The sequence below is a fragment of the Rhinolophus ferrumequinum genome, chromosome 17 (genome assembly GCF_004115265.2).
Source record: "Rhinolophus ferrumequinum isolate MPI-CBG mRhiFer1 chromosome 17, mRhiFer1_v1.p, whole genome shotgun sequence".
NCBI classification, from domain to species: Eukaryota; Metazoa; Chordata; class Mammalia; order Chiroptera; family Rhinolophidae; genus Rhinolophus; species Rhinolophus ferrumequinum.
Window position 1 is genome coordinate 5,203,050 of NC_046300.1, and position 14,116 is coordinate 5,217,165.

Genomic DNA, 14,116 nt, shown 5'->3' on the forward strand with positions numbered 1-14,116 from the left:
GATTTTAAAGCAGTTATGCCATTTTCCCTGGGGGCCGGTCCTCCCAGGTGTGCCCAGACCGAATGTGCTGGGAAGGTAGAGTGAGTCACCTGTTTGCCCCCCTGTGATCCCTGTTTGTAGGGCGTGTGCAGCCCTCTGATGTCACCCGCACACAGGCCGTGCCATCGGGTTGTTGCTGCTTTCCACAAAAGGGCCGTCTCTGCATGTCAGCATATCTAGCCTCCTGGCCTCCAGGGTCCGCAGTGGGGTTGGCCGTCCTCTCTTCATGGACATTGAAGGGCTGCCCTTGGACCAAAGTCGAGTTCGGGACAGCCTGAGTCCCTGCCGTTGGGTTAGGAGACAAGGGACTTGTTTGTCCTCTGTTAAGAGGCTGCTTCCTGGGGCCAGGGGACTCCACACACACTGGCCTGTACAGAGGCACACCTGGGGTGTGACTCCAGCTGGTCACAGAGGGGCTGGGCCCTGGTCCTTCCCAGCCATGTTGTTCTTCTTGGCAGTTTATCGTAGGCTCCTTTGGCTTTGCAGATGCAGAGGCACAGGGAAGGACAAGGCGAGCTCGTGTTTGTTGCTGTGGGAGGGGCTGGATGGCAGCAGCTCCGTCTTCCATCCAGTCTGCGGTTGTGGCAGAAAGCACCCCCTCCCCACAGAAGCTGCCGCTTGCAGATGGGCCGAGGGTGGCTGCGGTTACCTCTGGGGCCTGGGAATGGTCACGGTGGTATGAGATTTCTCCTGTGAGGCCCCAGCAGGCCTGGAGCTGGGGAGGGGAAGCAGGGGCACCTCTTCAGACTGACTCTGGGCCTGCTCTGAGAGAGGGCGAGAGGGACTCCAGGTGGTTTGCTCTCGTTCTTCTGGGGACCCAAGAGCCCTCAAGGAAGGGTCATGCCCAGGCCACGAGAAGAGGTATCGTGAGTGTTGTGATTGTGACGGGCAGCCCCATGGCTCTGAGGCCCGCGTGGCTCCGAGATTAGCCATCACAGCCGATCCTGTGGCTGGCCACTTGGGACTCTCCCAAATGAAGTGCTGCCGGCAGGGGACGGGGATGTCACAGTCGGGCCCGCCCCTTCCCTCTACCCACTCTGTAGAGGGCCCTGTCTAGGCCTGGACTGTTGGTATAGACCCTCACTGTACCCACAGTACCCACAGCTGGATGGAGGAGAAAAAGCAGAAAGAAGCTTTGAACTCAGCAGGACATGGCATTTGGGGGAGCGGTCTGGGCCCAGCTGGGAGTCCAGAAAACTGGCCAAGGTGAGAGGACAGGCTCCCCACCATGGTCAGCGGGTACTCGCCCGGCAAGGGAGCCCGTGAGCCCATCTTCGTCCCTGAGGTGGTCCCGTCAGCTGGGCCACAGCCTGACTTACCAGGCTGTACTGAGGTTTTCCAGGCCTCCAATGAGCTACCAAACTGTCTCTCTGACTTGGGACGATTATGTGTAACCGGGTTTTGGTAAATGGACCACTGTGTGTGGATCACTGGACAAGTCAGCCTCGGAAGAAGTGGGATGTGGAAGGCAGCCGAGGCCGTGGCCCCCACCCCTTGCTCAGCCCTGTTTGGACGCACACAGGAGTCAGAGCACAGCAGAGCCTGTGGCTGAGCGGTGACTGGCGTCCTGTGCCATGAGGCCTGTCCCTGTCGGGCACTGGCCTCCCTGCTGGCCAGGCTGGCACAGAGATGAGCCTGAACATAGGCCAGTGTCAGCGGGGCTGTGCCGCTCTCCCTCCTCGTCTCCTCCTGGTGTGGCGAGCGCCCCCCGGGTCTCAGGAGCGTCTGGTTTTATGGGTGGTGGTGAGTGGACCCACTCTTTATAGCTTCTCCTTTGGGGCTGAGCAGTAATATGGAAAAGCCTGTGTACAAGTACATTGAAAAGGAGTTCCTGTAAAGCCACGAGGAAGGCAAATTGGCCAAGATTCCTGAGTCCCGGGGCTAATCCAGCAGTAGAAAAGTGTTTCCCGTCCTTCCTGAAGAGAGCTGACCGTCAGTGGAGGCGGGGCTGGGGGTGCAGAAACGGCAGGAAAACCCTCTATCCCTGAGATAATGTGAAACAGAAACACGGACCTGCAGGCTCAAGGGACAGAAGCTCATTTTGCGTTGTGAGCAGCAGACTGTGCTTAAAAAGACAGTTGATGAATCCAGAGAGATTGGGAGGAATTTGTTTAGAAAGTTCTGTACATCAGCTCTGTGTGACCCTGGGCAAGTTAGCATGTCAGACGGCGGCCGGTGGCAGGAGAGGGAATCTCCACTCCTTCCCCGTGGAAGTTGAGGCCTTAGAGCGTGTTAGCCTTCATGTCAGGCCTGAGGTGGGAAGGGGAGGAACTCGCCTGCTTCCTGGACTCCTGCCCCCCTTGGTGCACCCCCACTTCCTGCTGACGCCTGGTTGGTGGGGGCCATTCCCGCCTGCCTGCGCTCCTCTCCTCCCGCCCTCGCTGTCCCCTCAAGCCCGCCAGGTCCAAGGCCCAAGCTGGGGGAGTATGCCTCACGCAGCAGGAGGGCCACCCTCCGGGACCTGGGCTGGCTGGGGCTCTGCGTCCCCCAGTGCTCTGGACTGGGCAGTTGTCTATCCAGCACTCCGTGTGCACCCAGTATGTATCAAGACCTGTGCTTAGAAGCAGGAGGACAGTAGTGAGAAGGAATGGACAAAGATCCCTGCAGCCATGGTGCCAGCGTTCAGACTGACGGATGGGAAAGGCTGCTCAAGGGCGGGCAGTTGCATCCCCGTGCTGTGGACCATTAGCCTGGGCAGAGGCTGGGGCTGAGAGGCAAAGCCTAGGGTGTGGGAAGGGCTGAGCTCAGACCAGCACCGCCTGTCCTCAGGGAGCTGGGCTGGCCCCTGCAGCCCCCAGTCACCCCTGACATGTGGCAGTGGACTGGCCCTGCACGTACGTGCACACACAGACAGACAGACAGACAGTGAGACAGAGCTGGAGCTGGCAGGAGACAAGGCAGAGCGGGCAGGCGCTGGGCCCAGCAGCCCCACTTTGCTTTGACAGCTCACCAGACCCCACAGCGAAGAGGTCCCCTTTTGTTGCCTGTGTTTTAGATCGTTAGAATCTGATGAAGTCAAAACCATGCTACAGGGGAGATTAATTCCACATTTTTCCATCTTGCAATGAAAGCAAAGGAAGAAAGTTAGACGTTCTGTGTGGCACAGTTGAGACTGGCACTGAGCCAATGGCCAGCCCCAGGAAATTTCCCACGGCCTGGCACACGTGCCCCAGGGGGGTATGGCTGGGTGACTGTGCCCTCTCCTTGAGACTCAGGGCAGCTTGAACCCTCTGTCCCCCAATAATCTGGCTCCTGTGTTGGGAGGCAAGGGGCTGGGGCACCCCAGTCCCTCTGGGGAACGCCTGGGGGAGCCTAAATCAGCCACAAGTTTGGAAATGATTCAAAGGAAGCTTCTGTCACAGGAGAAGCCGTCAGACCAACACGTGCCCGATGGCTCAGCCCCTCCCAGGCCTGAGCACAGGCTGGCTTCTTCAGGACCTCATCAACCCCTTCTGTGCCCAGGGCTCTCCCACAGTCCTGCTCAGCCATGGCCCCCGTGAGGGTAAGAGCTGGGGGTGTCATGTTGCCCACAGTGCATGCCTCTGCCCAGCCTGGCACAGAGCAAGTGCCACATAGATATTGGCTATTAATACAGTATCACAGTGACTCTGCATGAGACGCAGTGTACACATGAGGAACCTGAAGCCTTGAGTCAGATAACTTGCCCAAAGCCGCTCAGCCAGTTAGTGGTCAAGTGCAGATTTGAACCCAGGCTGTACAGTTCTGGAACCTGTGGTCTTACCCTACAGGACAAAGGTGGGGACCGGGAATCACTCTGACAGCATTTTCCAAGGGGCCACACTCGTGCTACAGCCGTAACGTGCTGGGAGACAAGGCGGGCAGGTGCCCGAGTGCTGGGCCCGGGACCAGAAGGCATCTTGGGGGAGAAGGGCTGGGTGGGGCTTCCAGGGAGGTGGGGTTTGGGCAGGAAGGGCCTAGTGACGGGCAACCCAGGCCCTGAGCCATGGTAATGCCATGCTGTTATTCCCGAGCTCTTGGACAGGACAGGGATGCAACAGGAGCATGTGGAGGGGACTGAGAAGCGGCCGTGGAGGGAAGTGCCTGGAGCCTCAGCACTGTCCGTATGCTGGGGGCCTGGGGCAGAGGGAACCCCGCTGGAGAGGGTTACCGCCTGAGTCTCGTTCCCTGATGTGACTGCCCGGCCAGCCCCACACGGCAGCCAGGGGTGGCTTGGACACGAGTCTCATCCTGATGTTTGTTCTCTGCAGCCCCGTCAGCCTTGCTGCGTTCCCCATCCCCCCGCCCGCTCCCGGCCTTCCCCCAGGGGCCGCCTCTGCCCAGCACACCTCTCCTCTCTGTCTGAGGCTGTGCCCATGCTGTAGCCCTAGCAGCTCTGCTCATGCAGCAGATCCCCGGCCGTTTCAGCCCTCTGGTCCCACTCCTCATGTTGCCGCACTGGGACACTGATGCCCCAGTCTCCTGGCTTCCCTGCTAGCCTGCCATCCAGGGCAGTTGTAGTGCCCCTCGCTGCTGTGCCCCCAGCCCAGGCAAAGTGCTTGAGGGGACGTGCGGCTGGACAGAAGCTCTCTGCCTCCATCATTAGTCTGTCTCTGGCCCAGCCACCCTGTCCACCTCTGTGCCTCCTGTCTTCCTAGTTCTGAGGAGGCCCAGGAGGGAATATCGTCCATAGAACTAATACCACTCACCTAAGAGGGCCCCATGCACCACCTAGGGCCCTGCTAAGAGCAGGAAGTGGACGTGGAGAAGTGCCCTGGCTGGGGTCAGGGGCTGCTGGGAAGACGCGCTGCCCCCAGAGCTGGACGGGATTGGGGAGTGCCGTGGAGAAGCCTAGTGAGGCCTGCACAGTGCCAGCATTTTGTAAGGAACTAGTCAAATGTCTGGGAAGTGCAGAGAATGGCTGGCTAATCACCCTTGTTCTTTCCCTTTCCTCCAAAATGTTTTTCACTGTCAGTCCTGGCGGAGCAGCTTTGCCAAAAGCCAGTCCAGACAGGCCTTGTACTGTGGCCACTTCGGTGCCTGGAAGCCCCTACAGGACAGAGCCTTGTTGGCTGCACGTGGCGGGCACCTGACAGATGTGTGATGTCAGATGTGTGAAAACCGGGGCTGCCCGGTTTTCCCGCTACATTTGCAGGTGGGGTACATCCAGGAAGCCTTCAGCAAAAGTGGCGGCAGCAGTGTGTCTCTGGGAGGAAGAGCAGCTGCTGGAAGGGACCTGGTTTGGAGGGTATGCCCTTGGTCTGTGTCCTCAAGTGCCAGTTCACTCCCTTCCGTTCACTGCCTGTTGTGGCACCAGGCAGCCCTGGTCAGTTCCCAGGCCCAGCCTCTTCTCCCCGAGTTCACTCTGGAGCCAGCACTCTGACAATTGGCCACACACAGGCCTAGCGGGGGACCACCATCCTTGGCCATACCTTCCCAGACCTGCGAGTCGCGAGGCAGTGCCAGGGAGTGGGGGCTTCCCCACTCCTGTCCCATTTGGGTGAGGGTCCTGGGGCCCCCCTTCTACCTCCCTTGTGGCCACCACACTCTCTTCCCTGCTCAGCCAGTCCAGACCAACCACTCTGGCCTCCTGACAGATCTGAGTGCCATGTTCTTCTCTGCCTCAGGGCCTTTGCACCTGCTGCATCTTGTACTTGGAATGCATTTCCTTTGGCCCGGCTCATATTGTCTTTTTTTTTTTAACTTATCATTTGAATTTTATTTTAAGAGCATTTTTTATAAATTTACCAGCACTAGAAAAGAATTGGATGCCGTGGGTTTTTCTTCTTTCTTTAAATCTTTGAAAAATACGAATGAGATCTGTGTCTCACAAGAACCTCCCGGAACCCCTGTCAGAGGTCAGAGTTGGGGCGCTCCTTCAGGTGAGCCTGACAGGCCAGACTTCACCTAGAGCTCGGTCCCTGTGGGCCAGACATGCATCCCACTGCTTTTCTCCTTGCCTTCTCCCCAAACACAAAGTGAAAAGGGGATGAGAAAGAGGCCTAAAAGAGAAGCAGAAATGGGAACTGGAAGAAAAGAGCTGAGAGAAAATGCGGGACAAGCCCACCTCAAGAGGAAACAGCGCTGGGGAGAGATTCCTGTGAGGCTGAAAGAAGTGGGGGTGGTCGTGTGAGGAAGTGGGGTGCTGGGAAATAGGTGGCCAAAGAAGAAAGGGGGGACAAAGGAAAGGGCCACCAAGCCCAGGGATAGTGCCGTGGCGGAACTGGATGGCACAGGATGGCGAGAAGGGACTGTGCAGCGCTCCAGGAGGCCCCCGGGCCCTGCCCTCGCCCTGACCGTGCCACCACTTCCCAGTAGGGCTCCTTCTCTCGGGGCACCTGACTCTCACCTCCGCCGTGCAAACTCTTCCCTGGCCTTACACGGAGCCCATAGCATGTCACAGCGGCTGTGCAGTCACCCTGCAAGCCCACAGATGCCTGAGTCCCCATCACACACAGCAGGCGTGGAGGCTCACCCTCGGCCCCCTTGGAGGCCAGCGGAGATACACACACCCAGGCTCTGTCCCACACAGGGCACCCGAACTGGCCAGTTTGCTATTGGTGGGGGTGGGGGACAGTGTGGGAGCCGGGCTCAACTGTTCCAGGTCCCAGAGCCCCCGGGCCCCTAGCCGGCCTTTGGCCGACACCTGGAAACTCTGTCGGTAGAGAAGGGAGGCGTCTGAGGCAGCGAGCTTCGGGGGGGGGGGGGTCTGTCGGAACAGCCTATGCGCTGTGTGCTTTCCCACTGGAGCTGGTGCCTTGGGTGCCACGTGTCGCTGGGGACTGGCATTTGGTGCAGCTTCTTTGGGCATCACTACAGTTCTTTGGGGACTAAAAATAAACTTGGTTTTTCTTCTGCCACACTCAGAAGGCCCTCCAGGGTGTTACGGGAACCGTGTCACAGGCCCTGCACTGTGCGTGAGAAGTCGCTCACCCTCTTCATGTTGCCCAGTGGAAGACGGGTCACAATGTCCGTGAGTCACCCCGTGCAGCCTCCCTGGGAGCCTTTCCCTGGAGAGCTCGGGGCCACTCATGCTGGAAAGCCCTGGCCCGGGCTCTGGGTTTTGGTCCCCAATGCTTCCGTCCTTCACCCTCCCTGTTGGGTCCCTGGGACTGGGCAGTCTCTCCTCACTGCCCACCCAGGCTGCTTCCGTGGATCTCAGTGGCCCAGTGACATCATCGGTCCTCAGCTCACCTTCGGCGTCCGGGGCTTGTGGATTCACTGCCCCTCCTCCTCTCCCCAGGCCCCCCGGCTGCTCCCAGGGCTGGGGATGATCCCAGAAATGCAAACCAGCCCTGCTGCTGGCCCAGGCTTCTTCCCCAGCCACCCCATGCCTCACTGACCCTCTCAGAAGGGCCTCGGCCTCCGCCTGTCCTGTCGCGAGGCCTGGTCTGTGCTCTTGGCCTCGGGGAACGTCTCCTCCTCTCTGGTCCGCGTCTGACTCACCGCTGGCTGCTGGTGGTTCATGCCTCATGGCATGGGTACCTGTGCTTGTCCCCTTTTCTCCCAAGCCCCCTCCTCCGGACAAAGCCGCCACCATCCCCTCTCTTTCTCTCTTGCCTCCATCTCACCCTTCCACAGCCGCTGCCCATAGCGTCCCCATTTCACAGCCAGAGGTATCTCGCGCCCCCATGGCCTAGGACCCCGGCACCTTCTGTTGCTCTGAGGCTGGGGGAGAGGCTGCCAGCACGGCTGCAGGGCCCCACCCATCTCCTGCCTCCTCAGAGCTCTGCCCTCGCTCCTGCACACGAGCCTCCTTCGGTCCATCCTGCCTGCTCGGTGCCTTCCGTCCCACCTCTGCCTTCGTGCACACCGGCCCTTTGGCCCAGCGCCCTTCTGGCCTGGTGAGCTTCTCAGCCTTTGCTCACTGCTCACTTCCTGGGGCCCTGAGCAGGCCAGACCCCTCCATTCTTCCCAGCACACCCACAGGCCCAGCTGAGTGTGTCTGCGCCATTGTCACCCTGGACCTGGCACAGGCCAGAATGGGCAGGTGCTACTGCGCAGTGTGGGTCTGAGTGAATGGAGGGCGTCTAGGGCAAGCAGGGGTCGGCAAGCTTTCCTTTACAGGAAATGGTCTAGGCTTTGGGGTTATGAGTCTGTCACAACTAGTCTACCTGCCACTAGCTGAAAATTGCCCTAGACGATTGTAAACAAATGGGCATGGCATTTACAAATAAGGCCGCAGGCCTAGTAGGCCAGTCCTGGGTCTACAGAAACAACAGAATATATCCGACAGCAAATGGGAGTATTTCCAAGGGCTCAGTTTTCCATGAGAAGGGCTGTGACTTCCTGGAAATTGCCAGTAACTCAGAAGGTGGTTCAGAAACAAGCCCCCCAGGTAACCCTCTGACAGGTGTGACTTTGAAGCTGAAACTTCTGGATTCCCTAGGACCTTACCCCACAAGCCTCCCCGCCACCCCACAGCTCGCAGGTGAAGACTGTGACCCTGAAAGGCACAGTGTTGGGCGAGTGGTGTGGGGTCCGCTCCAGGAAGGGAGGTACCTTGTTTAAAGTCGAGCCCAGCCTCCTGAGGGGTGGGGCCCCAGCAGTGACCTGGGCGAGTTCCACAGAGAGTTGTGGGGCTGATCACTAATGCTGTCAACCCCAGTGAAGGAAAGCATCTAAAATTAAGGTGGTAAGGTGGTTTCTCGTTGCGTAGCAGTGAAAGGTTCTTGTCAGTGTGTCCCTTTTGTTCCTATAATAGTGTCTTTTCATAGCTCAAAGTGATCATTCCAAACCGAAATGTTTAGCCAGGTAAGACACTCTGTTTTATGGAGACGGGGTTGTCTGAGGTCTAGGAACTGCCTGAGCGTGGCCTGCTGGGTGTGAAGGTGGTGACCCTGGGGGTCCCTTCCCACTGCTTCTGTTCATTTAATCTGGAGCCACCAGGCCAGGTGGGCTGGGCCGGGCAGGACAGACGGTGGCTGCCACTAGGTTAGAACAGATGCACAGGTTCCTCCTCAGGCTGCTCGAGTGTGGGCGTGCGGCTGGGGGACAGGCCAGTCTCCTGGGGTCACGTGGCCATGATGGGGGGAAGGGAGTCAGGTTAGGCCTCGCCTTCTGTGTGCTCGATGGGGACAGAACAGAGGCACGTGGCCCCCAGCGCCTAGCCCCTGCTCTGAAGCCAGCCCAGCGGGATTCACAGCCCAGGTGTGTCGCGTAGAAGCCGTGTGCGCCTTGGTTTCCTCACTGAAATGGGGGTGATAAGGCTCCAAGCCTGAGGGTTGCTGAAGAGTGCTTGGCACCTCGTGAGCGCTCCGTGAACGACAGCTGCCAAGAGCACCCCTGGAGTGGAGTGTCGAGAGCCGTCAGGGTGGTCTTGAACCAAAAGCCCACTCCTGAGTCCTCCTACTGGTCTCGCCTCGAGTCCGGCCTCCACGCCCCAGGTGCAGGGGGCACTTGAGGAGTGAGCTGCCTGGATGGCTTGGGGAGAAGGGAGTGAGCGGCCTGGATCCCCCCAGGTCAACAGACCAGAGGAGCCAGTCTGTGGGAGTTTGGAGCCCGGGATGGACGAGTCCCAGGAGCTAGGCCTTGGTTCCCCAGCCCTTTCTCCAGGTTCCCTTTGCCCCGTGTCCTTCAGTGGCACCTGCCACTAGACCCATCCTGCCCCTCTTTGGGGCCTTTCTGAGAGGCTGGGACAGAGTAAGATGAGACTCCGTGTAGGTCAAGGAGCTGCTGGGAAGGTCAGTTCTCATTTGCCCTTGAACAAAAGGAAGGTGAGCTGACTGGGTGGGCAGTGTGGACCCAGAAAGACGGCGGAGGTGTTTGCCAGGCAGCTCAGTGCTCCCTCTCGCCCTTTTAGTCCGGGCACCGTGTGGTAGAAGGAGGGTTCCCAGGGCCAGACCCAGAGTATGAGGTGGGTGAGCAGTGGGCAGCCTGCCTGGCATGGCCCTGGGCAGCAGGAGGGAAGGGCTGTGGCCTGCTGTGTGCCCAGCACGTGGTGTGGGGAGCTCCCACTATGAACGGCCCGGAAGCAGCCCTTGCTGGGGATGCCCCCGCCGCCCGCCCACCCACACCCTCTCCCGGATGCTCTTCCCGCCTCCCGCAGTCTGGCAGCCTCGGCACCAGCAGCTCTGAGCCTTCCCGTCCCTGGTGGAGGGATACACGTGGCCAAGTCAGAGCCCAGGACGTTGAGGTTCACTTTGTCCTGTGGGAGCGCCGCTTTCCATGAAACCAGGGCCTGCTGTATTGGAGGGTTACTAGCGACAACCTGAGAAGCCGAGAACGCCAGCCAGCCTTAGCCTGCAGACATCCTGGCGCGCTCCTCTCCTGGCCCATCCTTCCGGATCTGGGGACGAGGGCTCAAATGGGGCTGGGAGGAGCCTGGTGGGCTTAATCCCTGGATGGGGGCTGCCACCCAGCACCTTGGCAGAGTAGGCTGGGGCCAGAAGGGGAAGGGGAGAGGTGGGGACCAAGGACAGAGGTGACATGACTCTTCCAGAAGCTTGGCTGGAAAGGGGAGAAGCCGGAGGGCAGCAGGGGTGAGGGGTGGGGGACTTTTTAAAAACCTGTTTGTCTATAACATGCAATGGAGCACCCCCTGCAAGCTCCCAAAGGAAAGGCCCACAGTTGGTTCGGCACCCTCGATTCAGGGGGCTGGATGGGAAATAAGTGATGCTTTTCTGTGCAGAGAAACTTAATATTGACAAATGTAATGGCCATATTTCTACCAAGCTGAGGTATGGGCCCCATAGGGAGGCCTCGTGAAATGCGTGGCCCCCTAGTATTGACATTGGCCCAGCACCCACTGCCTCTACTTTTGGAAGGTCGGTGCCTGTGAAAAGTTGGAAAAGGGGACGGAGTGGGGCCAGAAGAGGAAAGCAGCCTGGCTCCCCCACTGTGGCCTGGAGTCCATGGCCATCGGAAAAAGTCTGGATGAAGAATGACTTTGGAGCTTGGCTCAGTGTGAGTTTTGCAGCAGCCAGTGGAAACTTCCAGGAATGCTGCCCTGGGCCAGCCAGGGCTGTTTCTACCACCACTTTTACGAGAGGCAGACCCCCTCCATGGGCTGCTGGCGCAGGGGGAATGGGGCTGTGTCAGCCCAGTTCTGCCGCTCAGGGTGCAGTTCCTGCTTCAGGGGTAGCAGCAGCTTCTTAGGCCCTGTCCCATGGCCCAGGGCTCAGAGCCTGTGTAGCCCCGGCAAGCTCAGAAGAGGCTGGCCCCCGGAAGGAGCGGCCTCCATGAGCGGCTGACATTAGTCAGGATGCTTCGAGAATTTATAGCAGCCTTAGCGGGAAACTCCATCCCAGAATGTTTCAGTGTTTCATTAAGTGGATGGAAGGAAACTTTCCACTGGACCAAGGCCCAGAGCCTCCATGGAGCCTCAGGGGAGGCTGCAAAACCTCTTGGGAAAGCCCACAGACGAATGGGGGGAATTAATAGAAAGCGTTGTTTCTTATCTGACCCGTCTCTGATGCCTGTTCACAGTAGACTTGCCCAGTGCCCGCTGTGGGTCTGGCACACACAGGCACTCAACCAGCCCTCTGTGAGCACAGCCCTCACGGCCAGCGTGTGTCAGGCTGAGTGAGGGCTGGGGTGGGCCTGTGACCGGTGGGGCAGGCCCATGGGCCAGTGCTTGAGGGCAGTGGGCCAGCCCCTCTCTGGGGAGCACACAGCCCCCAGACACCACTGCCGCCCTGCCGCACTCTGTCCGAAGCCACAGGGGGGGTAGGTTCTCTCCGCCGTGTCTGGAGCCCTGTCTGCAAGACTGACCCTGGCCCACAAAGGGCACGCAGCCCCAGCAGCTGGCACGTTTGGCAGCCCAGATGGCCAGTTCAGGCCAGCCCGCGTGCTAGGTGTGTGTGGAGGCCGGGGAGCACGGCCTCAGCCTCCGGAAGTCAGCGTGACACCACTCATCGTCACAGTGGCCAAGCCGGGCACAAGCCGGGCACAATGCTGAGTCTCCAGGACTGCTGTGAGCTTAGCGTTATGCTTCCCATTCCAGAGGAGAAAAGGGGCTCAGAGACGGGCGAGGGCCTGAGCCCCAGCTGGCACATTCCTGCCATGGTCCCCACTGCACTCAGAAAGGCAGAGGGCCGCCTGTGCTCAGGGACTCACCTCCCAGTCTGGAAGCCCTTCCAGGTATGGAGGCGAAGAGCTCGAGGTGAGGACCCAGGTGGGATGCCTTCGGCTGTGGGTGGGTGCAGTGTTCTCACCTTTGTAATGAAGATAGTGGATGGTGTCCAGTTTGTGGGCAGAACCTGGCCCCAGTGAGGAGGTCGTTTTGCTCTGAACTACAGTCTAAATGTCAGACTACCAGGGCCGGGGATTCCTGACCCCCGTTGTCTTGGGGAATGACCAAAGACCCGTGGGACTGCCACCTCCTTTCCTTCAGTGTTGCTTCCTCCTGCACATCAGAGAACAACTATCCAGAGCCAGGAGGAGTGGACATAATGGCAGGAACTATCCCAAAAGCCACCAGAGATGAGGGGCCCAGCAGGACCCTGGGTGGGAAGAGCCAACAGTTGGCATTTGGACATTGGGTGCGGGTGGCTGAGCAGGACTAGCTGGGGGATCCCCAGAGCAGCCTGGTGGCCCCTGTGCCCTCTGAGCCTGACCACCTATTATTTTGCAGACAGTCTCCATCCTGGAGCAGCGGTTGACACTGACAGAAGACAAGTTAAAGCAGTGCCTGGAGAACCAGCAGCTAATCATGCAGAGAACCGCGCCGTGATCGGGGAGCAAGAATCGGGAGCTCAGTCGGTTTTGGGGGGATAGCAAGCCAGGGGTTTGTACTGTGGGACTCAGGTAAATAAATAAAAGGGATTCCGCTCTGGGGGAATCCCATCCATCCCCGAGCCCAGGGGTTATGCTCCCTGCCCCCACCCTGCTGTGCGCACCTAGAGGGGCTCGGCCCAACGTGGGGGCCTGGTCGTCAGGCCCACACATGCAAAGTGGGCCACGTTTAGTTTCGTGTGAAGGAGCCACTTGAAAATGTTTGCTGCCTCGGAGTCCTAAGGATCCCTGAGATCACAGCGTCCCCCCTACCCCCGGAGGAGGTAGCCCCAAGCCACCTTGCTGGGGTCTGTCCTCCTTTGTGCCACGTGACTGCTTTCCCAGCCACCATAGCCTAGGGACTGCTCCTAGATGGATGAGACAGGAGTTTCGCTAAATCTGACAGAAGCCATGGTGTGGGCCCATTTGAGCCAGGTTCACCCAGGAACATGCACTCTGGCTTTGCAGGGGTCTGGATTCTGCTCCCCACAGGGCCTGGTGGCTTCCTCTGCGTGTGCGAAGGCAAAGGAGTCAGACAATTAAAACAGACTTTATTGAGCTTGTCGTAGAAATGGCTCATTCTGAGTGAGGCTTAATCAGAACCCCCAACCCCATACAGCGAGAATGAAAATGATACTTGGGAGGGCCCCTGCCAGGATTACCTCTGCAGTCCCAGGACGCCCTTGCTTGCAGCCTTTCAGGGTGTTGGGGGAGCAAGGATAGCCAGAGCCGCTGCACACCACCCCCTTCTCTAGCTGGCCCCCGCTGGCTTCTTCGATTGGGACCTGCAGGCACCTGCATTCCCATTGGCTCAGGAGGGTTTCCAGAGGCTCCTCCCTCTGCATCTGAGCAGAAAGGCAAGTGTTTTCCATATGTCTGGGTGTCGTCCGTGCCTTCCACATTCGGCTTCTTGGGGCCTGGCCAGCCGGGGAGGGTTTCATTCTCCAACACACCTGCCCTGCCCTGGGGGCCAGGGGGGACAGTTAGATCTTCCCGGGAGCTGTCAGTACCACTCTGCTAATGAGGCTCCCAGCCTCTGCGGTTTCCAGGTGGAGCACAGCCTGAATGCTTAGCTTGGGCCAAGGCAGCTTGTGTTGTGTCCTGATGAACGCAAGAATGGGGAAGCTGCCTCCTGCAGCTGGGTGGGGAGAGTGCAGCAGTCTAGGTCAGGCTTTCAGCTCTGCCCTTGGCCCACTGGCTGTGTGACCTTGACATGGTGACAAAACCTCTCTGAGCCTCAGGTTCGTGTGTTAAGTGGTGGTGATAACGACCCCTCCAGGTGGTTAGCAGAGAGACCTGCACTCACCTGGCACAGCCGGGGCCCATGCCTCCCTACCCCCACCAGCCCCACCAGGACAGCGGGGCCTGCTGTAGCTGACATGCTCCCATGAGCTGTAGGTGGGGA

The 14,116-nt window shown here is 59.2% G+C and overlaps 1 protein-coding gene across 2 annotated transcripts in view; it reads left to right on the plus strand.

The window, feature by feature from the left end:
* POC1A (POC1 centriolar protein A) overlaps positions 1-13,255 on the plus strand; it is a 66,458-nt gene extending 53,203 nt beyond the window's left edge. For both annotated transcript variants that reach the window (XM_033131465.1, XM_033131464.1), the window contains one exon: positions 12,572-13,255. In XM_033131465.1, the coding sequence (XP_032987356.1) occupies positions 12,572-12,670 (99 nt within the window). In that variant the 3' untranslated portion in view covers positions 12,671-13,255. The remainder of the gene's footprint in view (positions 1-12,571) is intronic.
* The last annotated feature ends 861 nt before the right edge of the window (positions 13,256-14,116 follow it).